The 17,253-nt window shown below is 42.7% G+C and overlaps 1 protein-coding gene across 3 annotated transcripts in view; it reads right to left on the bottom strand.

Moving 5' to 3' along the window:
• The window catches only part of SERGEF (secretion regulating guanine nucleotide exchange factor), a 236,017-nt gene that overhangs the window by 137,895 nt on the left and 80,869 nt on the right, over nucleotides 1-17,253 (bottom strand). The window contains exon 10 of one of the 3 annotated variants that reach the window (XM_060177071.1): nucleotides 10,760-10,859. The exons of the other annotated variants lie outside the window; for them this stretch is intronic. Within the exon in view, the coding sequence (XP_060033054.1) occupies nucleotides 10,812-10,859 (48 nt within the window). The 3' untranslated portion in view covers nucleotides 10,760-10,811. Of the gene's footprint in view, nucleotides 1-10,759; nucleotides 10,860-17,253 lie in introns of those variants that run through there. 3 annotated transcript variants of the gene reach the window in all.

Here is a 17,253-nt window from a genome sequence, read left to right as displayed (position 1 = left end):
CGCTATCAAAATCACAGTGCCCATTGTACATCTTAAGTACACTGAGGTATATACATCTAAAATCCCAGAGCCCAAAATCCTCACTGTAACTGCCAAAGGCTCTACCTCAGCACCACACAATAACTACACACATCATCAGAGGGAAATTTTGACCATCTGTATTCTCCCAGCCAACTCTGATTGAAATCTTACAAGGAAAGCCAGCACATTCGCTACAAGCCACAAAATAATTTTTTAAAAAATCTATCTGCAAGATGTCTAAACCCTACACAGAACTTAAAACTGCAAGGCAGATGGCCTCCTAATTGCCTGTTATCTTTAGATGACCCTTTCCTACTGTGGTAACGGACAGGCAGGACTATTCCCAGTACTGAGTGAACCATGGCCAGCCCTGCTCCTTACTTTAGGGAAGGATTTGTGAGCTTCACCAAGAGCTGAAACTTACCTGTCGATGTCCCCTCTGAACATGGAGTGTTGCATTAGACACTCCGAAACACCCTCCTCCGGAATCTTCTATGGCATAGTCTTATCTATCTCACCCACGCACTGCAAGTTGTATGAAGACAGGACTAAAACTTGTCTCTGTACCTACGAAGGCCTACACATAGGAGTTTTTGAACAAGTGTTTTGTGAGGGAAATGGATGAATGGGCCAACCAATAAAGAGCAAAGAGACAAGGAGCAAAAGTTAAAGAGTTTTGTCAGTGTTACTCAAGACTGTCCTAATTCATTGTGAACTAAGCCTACTTTTCAGCTCAGAGGTTAGAACCCAGGAGGTCTGCAGAACTAAATCTGGGGGCGGGGGCTGAATGTATATTGGTTTGGAATTTTTGCTGACTCAAGGTATGCTAATGAGTAGGTTAATCTCACCTGCACTATTCTATTACTATTAGGTTGGAACATTTTGAAGCTGGATGCTGTATATATTACAGTTATTAAATGCAATGTGAAGCTGTCCAACATATATTCATTGTTTAAATGAACATTTGTTGAACCTCTGTCTACAGAAATCTATTTCTCAATGCTCTGAATAAGGAATCTGCAAACAGTGCAGTTACAGAAGCACTCTGGGCCACCCACTTTTGTGAATATAAAAGCACTTAAGTAAGGCAAGCTGACTTTGGTGGGCTAGCCTCTATTTCTCATCCACTTATATAACTCTGCATTGTCAAAGTGCACCAATAACTAGTGCTGTCATCTCTCATGTCCCCAAGAAGAACCTCCTTTGGGGCTCTTTTTACATTTATTTTCAATTGCCAGATCCCTAGAGGTAAAAATCAAATCACTGACGCTATTTCAAACTTCATGCTCAAGGCAGCCACTAAGAGGATAATAGGGCAACTCAGCTTCTGCTCTCTTTGAGGCAGGAAGACACCCCATGGCTGTGAAGGAAAGGCAGGACACATGTGAGGACATTCAAAACATAGCAAGGAAACCCAAAACAACAGAGAGAGCTAGAGGGAAAAGCTGATTGAGACCATGAATCAGTCCAAGGTAACTTAGAACATTATTACATAAGAAACAAGTGAACTTTCAGCCTTGCCATTCATTTATCTTTTCACCCATTCATGCATTCACCCAGCAAATGTTCACTGAACACCCATTACATGCCAGGCTCAGTGCTGGGCAGACAGGTGGCATATGAAGAATTTCTGATAAGTAGCAAAATAACCAGTCCTGACCTGCCAACTATGTTCCTGCTAGCCTAGCTGGCCTTCGGGTCTTTGTGCAGGGGGCTCCCAGCTTCAGTCTAGGTCCCAGAGTCAAATGTTTCCTTTTCCAGGGGTCTGATCTGTACCCCTCTCCCTACCTAGACTACTTTGGACTTCACCCACGATCTATGCCACCTTTTCCCACTCTATATACTCTGCACTACTTGGTCTTCCCTGCTGGCTAAGCTGTGGCTGGAAGAGGGCTGCCTCTCCAATGACTAGCACATTGTCTAGAAGACAAAACTCAGTTCACACACTCTAGTGCACAAGGACCCAGGTTCAAACCCCTGGTCCCCATCTGCAGGGAGGGAAACTGCACAAGTGATGAAGTGGGGCTGCAGGTGTCTCTCTGTCTCTCTCCCTCTTTTTATTTTTTTTGTTTGTTTTTTGGTTTGGTTTGGTTTGGTTTGGTTTGGTTTGGTTGCCTCCAGGTTTATTGCTGGGGCTCAGTGCCATGAATCCACTGCTCCTGGAGGCCACCTTTTTTCTCCTTTTGTTTCCCTTGTTGTTGTATTGTTGTGGTTATTATTATTATTATTGATGGTGTTGTTGTTGGATAGGACAGAGAGAAATGGAGAGAGGAAGGGAAGACAGAGAGGGGAAAAGAAAGATAGACACCTGCAGACCTGCTTCACCACTCATGAAGCGACCCCCCTGCAGGTGGGGAACCAGGGGCTCGAACTGGGATCCTTATGCTAATCCTTCCATTTTGTGCCATATGTGCTTAACCCGCTGCGCTACCCAACCCCTAACTCCGTTTCTATCTCCCCCTTCTCAATTTCTCTCTGTCTCTGTATGCAATAATAAAAAATTCAGAAAATAAAAGAAAGACAGTGTGTTGCAATGGGAGGAGTTCCAGGCCTGGGCTCTGAAGCCAGGGTTCTAGTGTACATTCTGCCACCTACTAGGCACATGTTTTGGGTTCGGTTTTTCCTCATCTTCTCATGGAAGTGTTTGGACTAGAACGATGCCAAAGGACCCTCACAGAACTAATGATCTGAGCCTCTAGATACAAGTCACCCAGTTATAGTAAGTAAGCACAGAGAGACCTCTTCAGTCACAGGCACTCTGATCTGACATCCTGCGACACTCGGCTACACAGCAGAAGAATGGTCAGGAGGAGGAAATAACGTGGCATGTCCTGAGCCTTTTGGTCCTCACATTTGGCACCTGTACCCGTTCCTTTTGCACTGGCCACTTCCTAGATCATATCTGCACAGCACTCCCGGAAACAGCTACCATTGGTCACTTGCTTGGGAATTTGTGAAGGGTAATTAGAGAATTAGAAGAACTCACCAATAAAACTGTCAGATAAGAGGATAGCCATGTTCTCTCTTCTTTGTTCCCACTAGTAACGGCAACACCAATAACAAGTTGCTGATCTGCACTGAAAATCAGACATACCAGAAGGGACATGGAGACAAACATGTGAGGCCTATTGCACAAACATGTGACCCCACGTGGAGTAGGGAAATCGAGGCAGAATAAGGACCCGCTGCCCTGTGCCACAGAAAGCTAGGCACTGTCTCACCAAGTTTTACAAGAGAAACATGCTCACTGAGCGTCCTTGGCAACTGTCCTGAAGACAGGAATTACTCAAATCCAACTTCCTCTCTTTCTAAAGAAACAGAACATGCACACAGGTCAAAAGGGCTAGAAAATCAGGAGCCAGCTTTGGGCTCAAGCAGAGAGGGATTCGGACATCCAGCTCTTCCCATCTCATGGATCATGGCTCCCGTGCATCTGAGAGAACTTCTGGGAATGTCCTCTTAGACCAAAGCCTATACTCAGTCTTGACTAGTCTTTATTATTTAAAGAGGCAATGCAGCAGGCACTCATACCCCACCCATGACCCAGACCCATTTCTTATGTAAACAATGCTGTAAATGGTACTCAATACCCCTTCATGCTTATTGCAATAAAATCCTCCATCGAGTGCAAATGCATTCACTTTTTCCTGTTGTTTTTAACCAAAACACTACTCAGCTCTGATTTAGCTGGGGATTGAAGTTGGAACATTTTGTACCTCAGACATGTAAGTCTTTTTTGCATAGCCATTATGTTGCTTCCCCAGCCATCACTTCTAACACACCCTAGTCATTCTTCTCAAGGCTGGAAAAACCAAGTGATAAAACAATCTCTGTCATTATAGTCTGAGGCTACTTATTGAAATCCAACTCATATGTCAGAAAAAGATCTCTGCAAGCCACTGGGCCAAGAACAAATTATAAAACCCTGCCAAATACCCTGACCATAGAGACCTCTTAATGCGGGCAGTGGTGTTTGTTTGTTTGTTTGTTTGTTTGTTTGTTTGTTTTAATGAGAGAGACACAAAAAGAAAGGTACAGAAGGGAGGGAGAGAGAGGAGACAGGAGGGGGGGGAGGGAGAGGGAGAGGCTCAGCTCTGGCTTATGGATTGAACCTGAAACCTCAGAGCCTCAGGCATTATGAAGTCTTTTTTCATAACCATTATGCTACCTCCCCAAGCCAGCCCTAGGGCTACACTTTTGAAACTGTGCTCCTGGGCCAACACATCAACACCACTTGGAACTTTAAAGAAATCAAATACTCAGACTCCACCCCCAACAGACTTACTCAGAAACTCCAGGGTCAGGACCCCTGCTGTGTGTTTTAACCTCTAGGTATTCTGATAGGTGCTTATGTTTGAGAATCATTGCCGGGAAGTCTCCAAAATGTTGCATATTTGCAAGGGGGGTAAAAAAAAAAAAAAAGGAAGGAAAGTAGTCCATTAAACCTGAGAGAAAAAAGGAAAACTGGGTAAACCCATTTAGGTAATTTTTCAAATATTTTTAATGTTATTTTGGAGAAAGCTGGTTTATTTGCACTGCAAGGCAGAAACAGAAATCCAAGTTCTGATGCAGAAGGGAATGTCTGCACATACCCAGGGGTCTCTTAGGTGCAAGTTCTAATGCAGAAGGGAATGTCTGCACATACCCAGGGGTCTCTGAGGTGCAAGTTCTGATGCAGAAGGGAATGTCTGCACATACCCAGGGGTCTCTGAGGTGCAAGGTTCTGATGCAGAAGGGAATGTCTGCACATACCCAGGGGTCTCTGAGGTGCAAGTTCTGATGCAGAAGGGAATGTCTGCACATGCCCAGGGGTCTCTGAGGTGCAAGTTCTGATGCAGAAGGGAATGTCTGCACATACCCAGGGATCTCTGAGGTGCAAGGTTCTAATGCAGAAGGGAATGTCTGCACATACCCAGGGGTCTCTGAGGTGCAAGGTTCTGATGCAGAAGGGAATGTCTGCACATGCCCAGGGGTCTCTGAGGTGCAAGGTTCCGATGCAGAAGGGAATGTCTGCACATACCCAGGGGTCTCTGAGGTGCAAGTTCTGATGCAGAAGGGAATGTCTGCACATACCCATGGGTCTCTGAGGTGCAAGGTTCTGATGCAGAAGGGAATATCTGCACATACCCAGGGGTCTCTGAGGTGCAAGTTCTGATGCAGAAGGGAATGTCTGCACATACCCAGGGGTCTCTGAGGTGCAAGTTCTGATGCAGAAGGGAATGTCTGCACATACCCAGGGGTCTCTGAGGTGCAAGTTCTGATGCAGAAGGGAATGTCTGCACATACCCAGGGGTCTCTGAGGTGCAAGGTTCTGATGCAGAAGGGAATGTCTGCACATACCCAGGGGTCTCTGAGGTGCAAGTTCTGATGCAGAAGGGAATGTCTGCACATACCCAGGGGTCTCTGAGGTGCAAGTTCTGATGCAGAAGGGAATGTCTGCACATACCCAGGGGTCTCTGAGGTGCAAGTTCTGATGCAGAAGGGAATGTCTGCACATACCCAGGGGTCTCTGAGGTGCAAGTTCTGATGCAGAAGGGAATGTCTGCACATACCCAGGGGTCTCTGAGGTGCAAGTTCTGATGCAGAAGGGAATGTCTGCACATACCCAGGGGTCTCTGAGGTGCAAGTTCTGATGCAGAAGGGAATGTCTGCACATACCCAGGGGTCTCTGAGGTGCAAGTTCTGATGCAGAAGGGAATGTCTGCACATACCCAGGGGTCTCTGAGGTGCAAGTTCTGATGCAGAAGGGAATGTCTGCACATACCCAGGGGTCTCTGAGGTGCAAGTTCTGATGCAGAAGGGAATGTCTGCACATACCCAGGGGTCTCTGAGGTGCATGGCCCCAGGTGTCTTCTGTACAGGCACTTCACTTCTAGAGTTGGTTCCTTGTTATGTTTTTATGTTGCTTTTTCTATCTTTTCAGCTGAGAACCTGGAGCTTCAGAGGGTGTCCCCACTATTTCACTAGCAGTGCTCTAAGTCTTTGCAATCACAGTTAAGGTCTTTTTTTTTTTTTTTTTTTGACACAAATAGAATGAGGACAGAAATTATTAAGAAAAAAAAAGCAGTATTCTGAGGTAACTATGTTTAAAAATAAAGGGAGAATTAAAAAGTAAGAAAGAGAAATAAATACGTGGGTGGCTATGAGAAAGAAGTTGTTGAAAGCGGGATTTGCTCTGGATAACAACAGAGAGGAGAGCAGGACTGGCTCAGGAAGGAGAACGGAGGCGGTGGGGGAAGCTGAGCCACTCAGTGGTGAAACCCACCCAACACTGCTTGGCGGCTATGCCTTTGGTTTTGTCCTGTGGTTTGTGGGTTGGAGATGGAGAAACAGAACAAGTTCAAGTTAGGTGGCTGGAGCTCCTGAGGGTATGTTGATCAAAGAGTTATTTATGCTTGTTGATTCTGTTAGTGTCTTTAAGTGAATACTATTAGATTTTAAAATGTAGGAATAAGTATGTAATAAAAGTGCCCATGATAATGAAAACTATAGTCAATTACCTGATTAATAATTTACTACAACTAAAATGTTAAGGTAGTACATTTCATTTTAAAGTATCTGTTTCCCTGACATGAAAATCTAAGGCACTGTAGATCTGATTTTATGGTTCAAATGTGATTTGACTCCGGTGTACCACAAAATGTTAAATACTGAAGAAAGCAATGATAACAACCAGTCATCTGGACTGTACCAGCAAACTTCCTGTGGAGAGGATCTGAAGTCATACAGGTCACAAAGGAAAAGACACACACGGTGAATCATAAATCTGTCTAAAGGTAGTTCACTTCCATCATCTTTCATTCTAAACAGAAGCTTCTACAATCTAGGCTTGAGAGGTTGTAAATTGAATAATGTTCCAATTCACTACTAGTCCCCATTGACTTTCTCTCATTTTAACCTGTAATGACTGATTAATGTGACATCCACATGGTAAGTTGAGGGGGAAATGACAGGCGCTGAGCGGGCTCTCTAACCTTGGAATCAAGAGACAAGAATTCTAGAATTTGTTCAGCCACTGATAGCAATCATCCTACAAAAGCCACTTCACCTCTCTGGGTTCCAATTTAAAAAAAAATTATAAAATAACCTCTGTTAATCAAATTACTGTGCAGATTGAAAAAACTGAGCAGAAGAAAAACAGTTATAACTTTGAGACAGTACCTAAATTACCCTACATGCAAAACAACCCCTCTACTGAAGAACAAGCTACTTTTTTTAAAAGCCTTTAAAATGAGGCAAAGAAGTCTGGGGAGAACTTGCATGCCCAAGGCCCCAGAGGGCCACAGGTTCGACTCCCAGCAGAACCTGATGCCAGAGCTGAGCAGTGCTATGGCCTCCTCCTCCTCCTCCTCCTCTCTCTCTCTCTCTCTCTCTCTCCTCTAATAAATCTTTTTAAAGAAATTAATTAAAATCAGTCAAACAGAACCATGTCACTTGGAGATTCACAAGTGTCAAGGTGGGAAGTTCTCAGTGTTATTTGGATCTTCCTATTTTAGGTCATTAAGATAATTGTCTCTGGAAAAACTGAGTTTGAATCATCCCAAATGATGCTAGAGTTTCCATAGCAACAGATACGTCCATTCAGCTGAGATGATCAATAATAACCATGAACAAACAAATCATTCTGCCTTTCCTATAATGACAGTCACAAGAAAGTTTCTTCTAAAGAGAATAGGTATCTCCATGCTCTACTTCTCTGTAATGTTAATTTTCAAAAACCTCATGGAATTAACAAGATTCTAATAAATGGGATAGTTAAAACATTCGAATGTTTTCATGTCTTCAGATCCTCAGTTGAAAGTTGTTCTCTAGGTACATAGGCCACTGCTACTATCCAAGAAGGAATACCAATCCAATGAATCCACTGATAAATTTCCTCTGAATAGTTCTTTAGCTGCTATATTAATAAAAATCAAAGTAATATATGATAAATATGTACTCAGCAAAACAGGAGCTTTCTATCTCTCTTGATTATTAGTGGATACACAAATTCAAACAAGTCAAACTAGCTCTCAAACATTTCAGATCACAGAGCTAGACAAATATTAGCTTAGCTAGCTTCCCAGCTGGCAACCCAGACAGAGTTCAATCTAGTTACGGATTCAGGAGAAAGGAAATTGCTTATGTCATTTACTTTTAATTCACTGTCCTAATGAACCCACAGATCTGACAGCTCTCCAGCAGGTAAGACCCACTGCTCAGACATTAGTCCCGCTATTAACTTCAATGGTCCACTTCAATCAGTGTGATGAAACCATGACCAGAGGGATTGTAACAAAAAAAAAAAAAAAAAGCCATAAAGACCTTTAATCCGCTGGCAATCCCAAAACAAACTGGTCTCTAAGCCTTAAACTACCTGACATTTTAAAACACGGATGAAAAAGAACTAAAACCAAGACATACACAGTAAGAGACATGAGTCAAACAAGTTTCTAATAACGTCACCCAAAAACATTACCCCCAGTTTATCTTTGTATAACAAACTGAATCACTTATAGAGAGAAAACTTCACTTTTAATTCTACCATATAGCACCACATACCCATTTCATCGTTCAATATTGCAAACAGAATTTAACTCACAGATAGGACATAGTTCCCACGGCTTTCAAATCGCCTCCTGTGGAACTTTTTTTTTTCCTGGTTGTACCTCAGGATTTACCCAAAAAGAGGGACAGTCATATGAGGTTCCATTCTGCTTTCCTAGTCCTACTCCAATTTTGTCTGCATTCAGTTTTGAGGTTCTATATATTTATTTTTTAATAAAACAAAAAAAAATCTACTAAACAGAAACTAAAAATGCACCAAATCATGAATTTTTAGAGTTAAAACCTTAGAAGTCCTGTGTTTTAATTTATAGATGATAGGGGGTGGGGGGGTGACAAAATTCATTCAGGCAATTGGAGAACAGAATTAGATGCCGAGTCTCCAGCCTCAGTTCCTAACTCCACTCCCTAACTCAGGAACTACTTGTTCCATCACCCAGAAAATATTTTTATCAAATAGTACTATGTGCCAAGTACTGACTTAAGCGCTAAGAAGTTAAAAGGGACAAAAAATCTGCCCCATGACCTCATCAATGTGTACTGGAACCTCACGTCCTCAGAACCCTACCCAACTACGGAAAGGTAGAAACAGGCTGGGGTCTGAATCAACATGCTGACGCCCATGTCTATCAGAAAAGCAATTATAGAAGCCAGGCCTTCTACCTTATGCACCCCATAAAGAATTTTGGTCCATAATCCCAGAGGGGTAAAGAACAGGAAGCTTTCAATGGAGAAGATGGGACATGGAGCTCTGATGGTGGAACTGTGAGGAACTGTACCGCTGTTACCTTACAACCTTGCTAATTATTACTAAATCACGAATAAAATCTTTTACACCTGGCCCATGGCATTCACATAGATAGCAAATACAGAATTTAAAAAATATGTAGTAAATACAGCAAATGGATATACAGTAAATTCAAATGTAATCAGCTAAAAAAGGAAGATGGGAGCTCCAGGGTTCAAAGAACACGGTCACCACAAGGACTTTATGTATGCACTAAGAGTTTGTGTATGTGCTATAACGCACACTGATTCTAGCTCCCCACCAGGACTGTATGTATGCACTAAGAGTTTGCGTATGTGCTGTAACGCACACTGATTCTAGCTCCCCACCAGGACTGTATGTATGCACTAAGAGTTTGCGTATGTGCTGTAACGCGCACTGATTCTAGCTCCCCACCAGGACTTTATGTATGCACTAAGAGTTTGCGTATGTGCTGTAACGCGCACTGATTCTAGCTCACCACCAGGACTTTATGTATGCACTAAGAGTTTGCGTATGTGCTGTAACGCGCACTGATTCTAGCTCACCACCAGGACTGTATGTATGCACTAAGAGTTTGCGTATGTGCTGTAACGCGCACTGATTCTAGCTCACCACCAGGACTGTATGTATGCACTAAGAGTTTGCGTATGTGCTGTAACGCGCACTGATTCTAGCTCACCACCAGGACTGTATGTATGCACTAAGAGTTTGCGTATGTGCTGTAACGCGCACTGATTCTAGCTCACCACCAGGACTGTATGTATGCACTAAGAGTTTGCGTATGTGCTGTAACGCGCACTGATTCTAGCTCACCACCAGGACTGTATGTATGCACTAAGAGTTTGCGTATGTGCTGTAACGCGCACTGATTCTAGCTCACCACCAGGACTGTATGTATGCACTAAGAGTTTGCGTATGTGCTGTAACGCGCACTGATTCTAGCTCACCACCAGGACTGTATGTATGCACTAAGAGTTTGCGTATGTGCTGTAACGCGCACTGATTCTAGCTCACCACCAGGACTTTATGTATGCACTAAGAGTTTGCGTATGTGCTGTAACGCGCACTGATTCTAGCTCACCACCAGGACTTTATGTATGCACTAAGAGTTTGCGTATGTGCTGTAACGCGCACTGATTCTAGCTCACCACCAGGACTGTATGTATGCCCTAAGAGTTTGCGTATGTGCTGTAACGCGCACTGATTCTAGCTCACCACCAGGACTGTATGTATGCCCTAAGAGTTTGCGTATGTGCTGTAACGCACACTGATTCTAGCTCACCACCAGGACTTTATGTATGCACTAAGAGTTTGCGTATGTGCTGTAACGCACACTGATTCTAGCTCACCACCAGGATTTTATGTATGCACTAAGAGTTTGTGTATGTGCTGTAACGCACACTGATTCTAGCTCACCTTTCATTGTTTTCAGCCCATCTTGGATGGAGCTTGAAGAAATCATGTTAAGTGAAATAAATCAGAAACAGAAGGATGAATATGGGATGATCTCACTCACAGGCAGAAGCTGAAAAGCAAGATCGTAAGAGAAACACTAAACAGAACCTGGACTGGAGTTGGTGTACTGCACCAGTGTAAGACTCTGGGGTGGGGGTGGAGGGGAGAGTACAGGTCCTGGAACAGGATGACAGAGGATCTAGTGGGGGTGTACTATTGTGTGGAAAACTGAGAAATACTATGCATGTACAAACTATTATATTTACTGTCAGTTATAAAACATTAATCCCCCTATAAAGAAATTTAAAAAAATTCTAGCTCACCATATCAGAAGAGTAAGTAATCTAATGTTAAATCTGGCTCCCAGAACCTAAGTCTACACTTTTCTCAATGGTATACAAAGTAAATAAGTATAGTAAAACATGCAGCATGTTAATTTTTTTAGTAAAAATGTTAAACAATATCTTTAACATTTATCTTATATGGACTTATATATCGCATATGGACTCCTGAACAAGGTACTCATTGTTGAGCTTGGCTCTAAAGGAAGCCAAGAATGTGAATGCCAGGCTTACTCTGCTGGGTGATACTAGATAAGACAATTAAGTTTGGGGCCAGGCAGTGGCACACCTGGTTGAGTGCACACATTACCATGCACAAGGACTTGAGTTCAAGCCCCCAGTCCTCACCTGCAGGGGAAAACTTCACAAGCAGTGAAGTAGTGCTATATATCTCTCCCTCTCTCTCTCCCTCTTTATCACCCTGTCTCCTCTTAATTTCTCTCTGTCCTAGCAAATAAAAATAAATGAATAAATATTTTTAAACTGAAGTTCAGAGTCTCAGTTTCATTATCTGTAAAATAGATGGTTACAGTAACTCACCTCTGAAGTTCCAATTTGTACACAAGTGCCAGTGTTATCTAGTGTGCCAGAAGCATTAAATGATATCTTAGGATCTCAGTATCATTGGATTCCAAAGTAACCCTAATAATAACCAATTACGTTTATAGAGAGAGCTCTTCACAGTTTTCTATGTATTTTGCATGCATCATTCTTATCTAACAAATAATAGAACAACTTTATTTTTTTCCATGTTCTAATAAGAAAGGTTGGTCCCCTAGTCAATCCAAGATAATACAAGCTTCCTGCTCTCCGGGGTCTACCCTCTGGATAGAGTATGGCTCTGGCAAAGGAAACCAGCAAACCCTTTGGAAAGAGAGACTTACACTCAGGGGTCCCATTCAACAGTGTTAAGAGCATAAAGCACACGGGGTGCCTGTAAGATTACACGAGGTACGGAGTGTCTCCTGTCAAATGAGCTGCTTCAAGCATTTGCCACTAAAACAGTTACCAGCACAGGGATCCAAAACTAAACTGCAAATTCCGATAATTCTGGACATGCTATACTAACTACAAACATTGTATCATCTGAAAACATTGGCCCTGAGCATTGAAGTCCCAGCAACAGAGATGATCAAACATATATATAAACCTATAATCCTTTGAGCCAGGAATCCAACTTCTGTAAATCCTTCACGAAGAAATAATCAAAGATTTGACAGGAAAAAAAATTAGGTACAAAAATGGTTGACAGCAACTTGGTTTTTTAAAATATATTTATTTATTTATATTATTAGATAGACACTGAGAGAAATTGGAAGGGGAGAGAGAGACAGAGAGAGGGAAAGAGACAGAGAGATATCTACAGCCCTGCTTCACCACTTGTGAAGCTTTCCCCCTGCAGGTGGGGACCAGGGGCTTGAACCTCAGTCCTCAAGCAATGTAATGTGCATGCTTAACCAGGATGCACTACTGCCTGGCCCTCTACACCTTAGTTTTTGGCAGCAAAAATTTGGGAACAAAGGGGTCGGGTGGTGGCACACTTGGTTGAGTGCACATGTTACAATGCACAGGGACCCAGGTTCAAACCACTGGTCCCCAGCTGCAGGGAGAAAGCTTTGCAAGTGGTGAAGCAGTGTTGCAGGTGTCTCTGTCTCTTTCCCTCTCTATTTATCCCTTCCTCTTGATTTCTGGCTGTCTCTATTCAATAAGTAAAGGTAATAAAAAAATTGAAAAAAATTTGGGAGCTACTTAAATTTTCATAAACAATCACATAAAGTGTGGTGTATTCAAATAATAGAACATCATTATTAATGTTAAATAATATTGGACATAGTTTGCTGTCATGAGGGAAATGCCTCCAATATAATTATAGGTGGAAAATCTGAATATAAACAGCTGGGTGGTAGTACACCTGATTAAGCACATATTACATGTGCCACCTGGGTTCGAGCCCCTGATCCCCACTTGCAGGGGATAGCTTCATGAGTAGTGAAATCAGTTCTGCAGTTGTCTATCTGTCTCCCTCCCTCTCTGCTTCCACTGCCCCCTCTCAATTTTTCTCTGTCCTATCAAATAAATTATATATAAAAAAAGATTTGTCCTGTAGGTACCAACCCCCAACAACAACCCTGGTGGCAAGAAAAAAATCTGAATATAAAACAAACATACACTTTTTAATATTAATAGGGAAAAAGAGGGAATAAAGGAAATACATTGAATGTGAAAAGCGCTTTTCTCCATCCAGATTTTGAAAACGTGGATGAGAGTGGTGTTCTATAATGAGCACACACTATTTTTATAACCAGAAATGTTTTTATTGTTTTTTTTAAATATCTTATTCTTTTTACTTTTCAGAGCAGTGATGAAAACAAATAGGAAGAATGAGCTTTCTAACAGTGAGATCTTCTCCTGAGCTGGAATCCCTCAGGAAAAGGTTCAAGAAGCATTGTGTGGCCATGTGGACCTAACTGGGTCAGACTCTGAGAATCTGGAATCCTAAAGCCTTCTGTGAACTCTCCCCACCCCCAGGATGCAAGCGGTATTGGTGGCAGAGCAGGGCTGGATTGGGCTAGTCCCAGTCTTCCCGCCCAGGTCTTTGATGCCCGTCAGTATATGCTATGAGGAAAAGCTAGCAGAAACTCTCTAGAGCCTCAACTCTAGCAATCAACAGCCACTGAGTACTTCCCAGTTTCTAGCGTCCCAAGTTGCAAAGCCCTTTCTGGTCAGAAAACACGTTGCGAGAATCTCTCAACTGGCTCGAGGATACAGTGCTCACAGACCAGAAATGGACCAAAAGCCTTTTCTTGCAGATGTGGTCCCAGTCATGCCACAGGGAAGAAAAGGAGAAGTCAAAGAAGCTAGCCAAACACAGCCCTAGGATGTTTTGCACTTGTGCCACCATGTGGCTTAACAGTGTTTGTGAAAAGACAATATACCTGAAAAGGGGTTTGGGCTTTCACAATACAATACAATACAGTAGTTTGACTAGTGTCGGTCCTCTTGCAGTTTAGGAAAGCTTATGACAGATATGACAGATAGGAAAACTATGACGTAAAGAAGGAACGACAATGATTTTATTGGACAAATTATTTTATTGGGCTAACTGGGATCAGCATTTAATCGTCCTGACTTCTAGTTCAATGGGTTACATTACAGGTCTCTGGTCCTCCAGGAAGCTTAGACCCTTGCTAGAAAGACCCTATCTTCCTAGAAAGATCTTGTAGGGATCTTTGCTTAGGGTCACAGGAGACTTTATTGTTTTAAGTTGGTAGTGATCAAAACATGGAGAAGTAAAAAGTTCATCCTGGGCAGGCGACCTCACCAGTGTGTCCTGGAACCTCACCTCTCCAGAGCCCTAACCCACTAGGGAAAGACAGAAAGAGGCTGGGGGTATGGACTGACCTATTAACACCCATGTCCAGTGGAGAAGCAATTACAGAAGCCAGACCTTCCACCTTCTTCACCCCATAATGATCCTGGGTCCATACTCCCAGAGGGTTAAAGAATAGGAAAGCTATCAAGGGAGGGGACAGGTTACGGTGTTCTGGTAGTGTGAACTGTGTGGAATTGTACCCCTTTTATCCTATGGTTTTATCAGTGTTTCCTTTTCATAAATAAATAAATATAAATTTTTTTTAATGTGACTCTATGTGGTCCAGGGGATAGCACAGTGGATAAAGCATTGGATTCTCAAGCATGAGGTCCTGAATTCAGTCCCCATCAGCACATGTACCAGAGTGGTATCTCATTCTTTCTCTCTGTCCTTCTTTCTCATCAATCAATAAATAAAATCTTTAAAAAAAAAAGAAGAAGAAGAAGGCGACTCTATGGGGTGGAGAGATAGCATAATGGTTATACAAAAGGACTGAGGCTCCAAAGTTCCTGGATCAATTCCCTACACCTCCATAAACAAGAGCTAACCAGTACTCTGGTTAATAATAATAATACTCTACTACCTGGAAAAGGGAAAAAAATTGGGAGTCACTCTATATTTCCCCTACTATTCACATTCTCAGAAAACTAGTAACAGACTACAGAATGGAATAGAGATGGAAAGGAAAGAAAGCGGCAGGATAAGGAGTAAAGAGAATGGAAGTTAGGGAAGAAGTGAAAGCAGAATGATTAGCTAACAAGGCAAAACGCATCCAAGTTTTTCTTTCTAACTTAAAAGAGAAAGTAGACCTCATCATTCTGATTTCTACCTACCCACCCACCTGTCCTCGCCTCCCTTCCCTGGCCCATGGGTTTCCAAGATAGTGAGATATCAGGGCAAATCAGAGAAGAGTATTTGTGGACAGAAAAGCCCACCTCTTCAGCCTCACTTTTTGCACTGGAACACTGAACAGCCATGAGTCTTCTCGGTTGGGAGGGCTGTGAACGACAGTGAATTAATTTGGGTGTTTCACTGCAGGGGAGCCGAGGTGGCACCTCACTGCATGAATACAGTGTGCTGCTGGCTTCCTCCGGAACGTTTGGGTGTGCACAGACATCACAAGCAGTGTCAGTGTGACTCCTTCCAGAGGGAGGAGGAGCCCGAGGTGGAGAAGGGAGAGCCATGCAGCCAGCAAGGAGGAAAGATGTGAGGGCTATCTGGAAAGTGCAAACACCCAGAAACGGTCAGTCTTGGGATCAGATTCATAGCCCAGTGACACCCTGTCTATCTGGCAGCTGGTGACTGTTCTTTTTTTTTTTAAGATATATATTTTTTAATTTTACTTATTTATTTTCCCTTTTGTTGCCTTTGCTGTCTTTTTATTGTTGTTGTAGCTATTATTGTTGTTGTTATTGATGTCGTCACTGTTAGATAGGACAGAGAGAAATGGAGAGAGGAGGGGAAGACAGAGAGCAGGAGAGAAATATAGACACCTGCAGACCTGCTTCACCACCTGTGAAGCGACTCCTCTACAGGTGGGGAGCCGGAGGCTCGAACCAGGATCCTTACGCAGGTCCTTGCACTTTGCGCCACCTGTGCTTAACCCGCTGCGCTACCGCCCAACTCCCTGGTAACTGTTCTATTCTAGACATGCTCATTCCTCTCGGGGAAAATCTCTTTCAAACTGGTGACCTCAGCCCCATGCTTGGTTTGCACTCACTATTCAAACATCACCAGGACCGGCAACCAAGAACAAGGGTACAGATATTTGGGAAAGAAAAGGAACGCAATGACTGCTTGTTTAATTTTTTTATTCAAGATGTTAATCTGCAGAGGAAAGAGCACCAGAGAAACATTCTCAAGGTCCTGTCAATACACTGTCTACTCTGGCTGCTCTATCATCCCTCTTCTGTCGAGTACAGGAAAGCTGACAGGCCAATCAGTCAAGTCCACCTTGGCAGACTCAACAGAGAAATAGAATACTTTTCAGAACAAAAGGAGGAGTCTCCCTGGCCCCCTCTGCCCATTAAGATCTAGTTATTTGTATGCCTTGATCTGTCTATACCATTTTTTTTCATTTGTGATTAATAGTAGTTGTAATAGGTTGTACAATTACAGGATAGGATTCTATACCACAGCCACCACCAAAATTCTGTGTCCCCATCCTTCCATCCTCTCAAAGATAACCACCATAGTTTTCACCAAGTCTTAGAAATATTTTGTTTCCTTCTGGATGTTAGTTTGTTTGCAAGTTCATGTGTATCAGTATCTAGATTCCACATTCTGAGTGAAACCACCCAGCAGTTGTCTGTCCATCCGTTTTATTTATCCATTCCTCTGCTGGTGAACTCTTGGGCAGCTTCCACCTTTTAGCTACTTTCTGGTCTGGATTTGTTGGCTTGCTTGTTTTATAGGAAGCCTTCTAATGGATCTCTCTCTCTCTCTCTCTCTCTCTCTCTCTCATATTTGCCTAGTAATCAGTAATATCTACTAGTCATTTGTACATCACCTTTGGGGAAAAAAAAAAGTTTTTTTTTTCCTCCATACCAGAGCACTGCTCAGTTCAGGCTGGGTATTGAACCTGGGACTCAGAGCCTCAAGGCATGAGAGTTAGTTGTTTGAACATGATGCTGTCCTCCTGGCCAGCTTTGCCCATTATGAAGATCTAGCTATTTGTATTTTTGTTGTTGATACAAATGACTATCATTTTACAACAAAATTTCAGAGCCAAGTAATATGAATTCTATATC

This window comes from Erinaceus europaeus, chromosome 17 (genome assembly GCF_950295315.1).
Source record: "Erinaceus europaeus chromosome 17, mEriEur2.1, whole genome shotgun sequence".
Lineage (NCBI taxonomy): Eukaryota > Metazoa > Chordata > Mammalia > Eulipotyphla > Erinaceidae > Erinaceus > Erinaceus europaeus.
The sequence above is the reverse complement of the archived record's forward strand: the minus strand, read 5'-3'. Positions and strand labels throughout refer to the sequence as shown.